The sequence below is a fragment of the Panthera tigris genome, chromosome E2 (assembly GCF_018350195.1).
Source record: "Panthera tigris isolate Pti1 chromosome E2, P.tigris_Pti1_mat1.1, whole genome shotgun sequence".
NCBI lineage: Eukaryota > Metazoa > Chordata > Mammalia > Carnivora > Felidae > Panthera > Panthera tigris.
In genome coordinates, this window is record NC_056674.1 from 23,871,350 (window position 1) to 23,877,089 (window position 5,740).

At 52.4% G+C, this 5,740-nt stretch overlaps 1 protein-coding gene across 1 annotated transcript; it reads right to left on the minus strand.

Annotated features, from left to right (window-relative positions):
* Positions 1-261: 261 nt before the first annotated feature.
* Positions 262-5,391, minus strand: LOC122233995. The gene is given in 8 exon segments (XM_042968077.1): positions 262-1,574; positions 1,577-4,153; positions 4,156-4,476; positions 4,479-4,596; positions 4,599-4,908; positions 5,023-5,189; positions 5,225-5,364; positions 5,367-5,391. Coding segments are annotated over 8 exon segments (4,971 nt in total).
* Positions 5,392-5,740: the final 349 nt, after the last annotated feature.

The following is a 5,740-nucleotide window of genomic DNA, read 5'->3' on the forward strand; positions in this document are numbered from 1 at the left end:
TGCATTTATGGTGACAAGGGGAACAGTTTGGAGGTTTATGCAAAGTTCTGGGAAGCAAGTGTCCCTGGGGTGGCTCTGGGAAGTCTGATTATTGTCCCCGAGCTGGAGTCTATGATCTGCCAGGTGATGTTTTGGGGGGCGTGGGACTCCCGGCAGCATGAGCAATGACAAGCAGAGTTAACAGAGTTACCAACATTTGGTGGGTCGAATGCGCTGTAGCTTGAGCTTGAGCGGGTTGTTTTGGTCCCGACTGATGGCCCATCACGTGACGAAGTCCTTCTGGATCGAGGAGGGGTCTTCTGGCCGAACGTTGGTGTGATGGACCCAGGTTGCAATGCCGTCTACTTTGAGAGCGGTGGGGGTTGTCAACACCACGATGTAGGGTCCCTTCCAGCGCGGCTCGAGGGTCTCTTGGTGGTGCCTCTTGACGTATACCCAGTCTCCCGGCCTGTACTGATGAGGCGTCGGTGTCGGGCCAGCCTCATAGATGGCACGGAAGCGCAGCCAAATGTCCTCGTGCGCCCTCTGGAGCCCACTCAAGGAAAGAAAACGTTCTTGATCTTTAAACTCAGCAATAAGTTCAGCTTGAAGGCTGGGAATAACAGGGGGTGGCCTGCCAAACATGATCTCGTAGGGAGTAAAACCCAGAGTGTAAGGAGTGTTTCTAACCCAGTAGAGGGCATACGGTAAGAGAGTCACCCAGTCCCCGCCAGTCTCCATGGTTAATTTGGTAAGGGTCTCTTTTAGGGTTTTATTCATTCTTTCTACCTGTCCTGAGCTCTGGGGCCTATAAGCACAATGTAATTTCCAGTTTGCCCCCACCACCTTGGCTACTGCCTGTGTTACCTACAAGATAAAAGCTGGTCCATTGTCTGATCCTACCATGGCAGGAAAACCATACCTGGGCAAGATGTCTTCTAGTAGCTTCTTAGCCACCGTCTGAGCCGTTTCATGCTTGGTTGGGTATGCTTCCACCCAGACAGAGGTGTCTGTAAATACTAAAAGATATTTATAACCATACTTTCCTGGTTTGACTTCAGTGAAGTCGACTTCCCATTGGGCTCCCGGTCTGGTGCCTCTGAGCCTGGTTCCTTTTTTATTTGATGTGGCTCTCGTGTGGGTGAGTTGGTAGGTCTTGCAGGCAGATACAACTTGCTCTATTTTGGTGTCCTGTTGGTGAATCTTGATTCTGGCATGTCGGATTAGGTCTTTTAATTTTCGGGCCCCCATGTGAGTAGACCGATGCATGTGCTCTAATATTGAGACTCCGAGCTGGTCTGACAGCACAAGCTCCTTGTTAGGTGTATACCACCATCCCTTTATCTCCTGGGCCATGGGGAGTTTCTTGATCTGCTGTAACTCCTCCTGGGAGTATTTGGGCTGGTTTGGTAAAACTGGGTCTCCCGGGTCCGGTAGTTGTATGGTCATGGTGGGGACTGAAGTAAGGGCTACTGCCTTGGCTGCCTGGTCAGCCTTTCGATTACCTCTAGCTACTGGGTTATCAGCTTTTTGGTGCCCTTGGCAGTGGATAATGGCTAGCTTGGCAGGAAGCCATAAAGCTGTAAGCAGGTTATCTGCTTATTTTTTATAGTCCGTCCTTCTGCCGTCAGTAACCCCCTCTCCTGATAAATTGCCCCATGAATATGAGCTGTGGCAAATGCATAACAGCTGTCTGTGTAGATGTTAAGCCATTTTCCAGCTCCCAGCATCAGCGCCTTAGTGAGGGCTATGAGCTCTGCTTGCTGGGCTGATGTTCCGGAGGGTAGAGCCTCCGCCCATACGGTGTCCATTTCGGTGACCACTGCTGCACCCGCATACCTGTGTCCGTCTCGCACAAAGCTGCTGCCATCAGTGAACCAAGTAGCCTCGGCATCGGGGAGGGGCCGGTCAGTCAGGTCCATCCGGAATCCATGTACTTGTTCCAGGATTCCCGCACAGTCATGTAGTGGAGCACCTAGGTCAGGGTTGGGCAGCAGGGTTGCAGGATTGAGAACTGCACTGGGGTGGAACCGCACTCGTGGAGGGTTGAGTAGGAGGCTCTGGTAATGAGTCATACGTGTATTGCTCATCTATCTATCCGGAGGCTGTTTCAGGACCCCTTCAATGGCGTGTGGGGTCATGATCCAGATCTGTCCTAGGGTCAGTTTGTCTGCATCCTTGACTAGGAGTGCTGTCGCTGCAATAATTCTTAGGCATGGCGGCCAGCCGGCAGCCACTGGATCTAGTTTCTTAGACACGTAAGCCACTGGGCGGTTCCAGGGGCCTAAGGCTTGAGTTAGAACCCCTTTTGCTATTCCCTTATGTTCGTCTACAAAGAGGTGGAAGGGCTTCATAATGTCTGGTAGGCCCAGGCCTGGGGCAATTAAGAGGGTCTTTTTTAACTGATTAAAGGCAGTTTCTTCTTTTTCAGCCCATTTAAATGTTTTCCCCTCTTTGGTAGCTTCATATAGGGGCCTGGCGATCTCAGCAAAACCTGGAACCCAGAGGCGGCAGTAGCCAGCTGATCCTAGGAATTCCCTCACTTCTCTTCGGGAGGTGGGAGTAGGGATCTTTAGGACAGTTTCTTTTCTGGCATCTGATAACCGCCGCTGTCCGCCCTCCAGGATATATCCCAGGTAACTTACCCTCTCCCTGCATATCTGAGCCTTCTTCGCGGATGCCCGGTACCCTAAGGCCCCCAGGGTAGCCAGCAGGTCCTGGGTCCCTCGCTCACAGTCTTTGGCCGTGTTGGCAGCAATCAGGATGTCATCTACATACTGTAGAAGGGTGAGGCCAGGGTGCTCCCTTCTGTACTCACCCAGGTCCTCGTGTAGTGCCTCGTCGAAGATGGTGGGTGAATTTTTGAATCCCTGAGGTAACCGTGTCCAGGTGAGTTGCCCACTGTAGCCCTCCTCCAGATCATGCCACTCAAAGGTGAATAAGGGTTGGCTCTGGGGTGCCAGCAGCAGACTGAAGAAGGCGTCCTTTAGGTCTAGTACAGTATACCAGACCCTGGAGGGTGCCAAGGAGCTCAAGAGAGTATATGGGTTGGGAACAGTTGGGTGTATGTCCGCGACCCTCTTATTTACTTCCCGGAGGTCTTCTACCGGTCGGTAGTCATTTGTGTGAGGCTTTTTGACCAGCAATAAGGGGGTGTTCCAGGCAGACTGGCAAGGAACTAGTACCCCTAGGCTTCGTAGTCTCCGGATGTGTGGCTGGATCCCCTTCCGGGCCTCCTGAGACATGGGGTATTGTTTGATCCTTACCAGACTCTCTCCTGGCTTGAGCTCTAGCAGGACTGGGGTCCTATGAGTGGCTAGTCTCATCCCCCTTGTCTCTGCCCAAACCGAGGGGAATTCTTGTAGCCATCTGTCTATATTATCTTCTCTCGGGAGCGCCTCCTGATGGAGGAGGTATTCATCCTCCAGTTTCATGGTCAGGACCTGGATGGGATGGCCCTTGCCATCGGTGACCTGAGGCTCCCCTTGTCTGAAAGTTATCTGAGCTCCAATCTTGGTCAGTAAGTCCCGTCCTAACAGTTGGTAGGGGCCTTCTGGTATTACCATAAAGGAGTGGGATACCCGGCCCGTTCCCATATCTACTGTTCTTCGGGTAGTCCATGAATACTGGCTCATACCAGTTGCCCCTTGTACCCAGGACTTCTTGCTAGCTAGTTTTCCTTGTGGGGTGCGGAGGACCAAATGTTGTGCTCCGGTGTCGACAAGGAAGTCAATAGGGGTCCCTTCCACTTTAAGAGTTACCCTGGGTTCGGGGAGAGGGTCCGAACCCCGACTCCCTTAATCACTCAGTTCATCTAGCTCTAGGACTTTTACTCGATCAGTCTTGTTTCCCTTCCCGCCGGCCCTTTTTGGACAATCTCGGGCCCAATGCCCTGTCTCCTTGCTGTATGCGCGCTGATCCTTCTGCAGCCTCTGCTTCCCCCCCTTTGTGGTTCCTTTACCTTTTCTTGTGTCATCTGCGAGCTGCCGGAGATGGCGGTCTCGTTCCTCAGAGAAGTCAGCAGTGGTAGCTAGTAGTATTCTGGCCAGGTCTCGAGTCTGCTTACTGCTGGCAGCCGCCATGGCACGAGCCTGCTTGTCCTCAGGAGGCTCCCGGTTATTATATACCTTTTCGGCTACCACCAGTAAGTCCTGCAGAGTTTTTTCTCCTAGTCTATTTTCTGTAATTTTCTCCTAATGTCTATGGCCGATTGGTTTACAAAGGCCATAACAGCTGCCTTGCTTTCCGGAGCCTCTGGATCCATGGGGGTATAGGTACGGAATGCCTCCATGATCCGTTCTAAAAAGGCAGCCGGAGATTCATCTTTTCCCTGTTGTACATTTCCTACCTTGGCCAAATTGGTTGGCTTTCTAGCAGCCATTCGGAGACCCCCCATTAGAGTCTGGCGGTAGACCCGGAGCCTCTCCTTACCTTCTGCCGTGTTGAAATCCCACTGGGGCCGAGTTAAGGGGAAGGAGGCATCTGAGCCTGGTTGGTGGTGGGATTCCCGTCTGCGCCCGGAACTAGTTTTCGGGCCTCATTGAGGATTCTTTCTCTTTCTTCAGTTGTGAACAGGACCTGCAAAAGCTGCTGGCAATCGTCCCACGTGGGCGGGCTGATGGGTAAAAAGAACAGTCTAATAAATCAATAAGCCCTGCCAGTTTCTTGGAAAACTTAGGATTCTGAGCTTTCCAATTGTAGAGGTCACGAGTGGCGAAAGGCCAATAGTGATGGGGCTGATTCCCCTCCGCATCTGGGGGTCCGGTGGCTCGCAGGGGCAGAATAGTGGAGTCTGTGGCAGAGGCGGACTGCTCCCTCTGAGCCCTTTGTCTGGTAAAGGGTGGGCTTCCCACTGGAGGGTTTCCGCCTCCCGCTCTTGGAACAGCATCTGCCTCCCCCCGAGGGGGAGGATGGTGTTCTTCCGGCATCCTAGAGGGGTTATATGGGGGAGGACAAATTAATTCTTCTTCAGTACCCCCCTGTAGGACAGGGTAGAGGGGTGCTGAAGGCTAGGTAAGACTTTTCTTCTTCTTTGTCCCCTGCAAAGCAAGAATGGGTTTTGGCTCCGGAGGGAGCTGGGCTAGGAAGAGCTTAAGCCAAGAGGGTGGGTCTTCTACAAGGTCCTGCCAAGTGATAATGTAAGGGAGCTGATCAAGATGGCCCATCTTAGGCCGAAAGATGATACTCCTGACTCAGTGGATGGTCGAAGTTCCCCTATGGGAGGGAGGGAGTTCCCCTCTGGGAGGTCGTAGTTCCCCTCTGGTGGCCAACCGACATTGAAAGTTGGCCACTCGCTAGAGCAAAAAAACTGCAACCGACCCTTTCGGACTTCCACACTGAGGTTGTTAGCTCTTCCCCTCACATCCTTAAAGTTATCAATCATAATAGAGGAGTAGTATGAGTCTGTCCCATAACGTCCATCCAGTAAGTCCACAGAACAAAACAGAGAAACACAAAAAGAAACAGAAGGCCCCTAGAAAGTCTTCCAACTCCATGGAAGCAAAACTGAAAGCTACCTTAGACATTTGAGGGGAATCCACATCCCTCCAAAACCGATGAGGGGATTCCACGTCCCTCCAAAGACGACGGCCTCACGCCGACCAGCGGGAGCGACCCACCTCGTCTCAGACATTTGTGATGATTCCACATCCCTCCAGAAGGGAGGATCGGAACGTCTTCCAAAACTCCTGGCCCGTGGTCCTCCAGTGCGTCCAATTAGACCGCATCAGGCACTACCAGAATTCCAGAAATGAGCTCACAC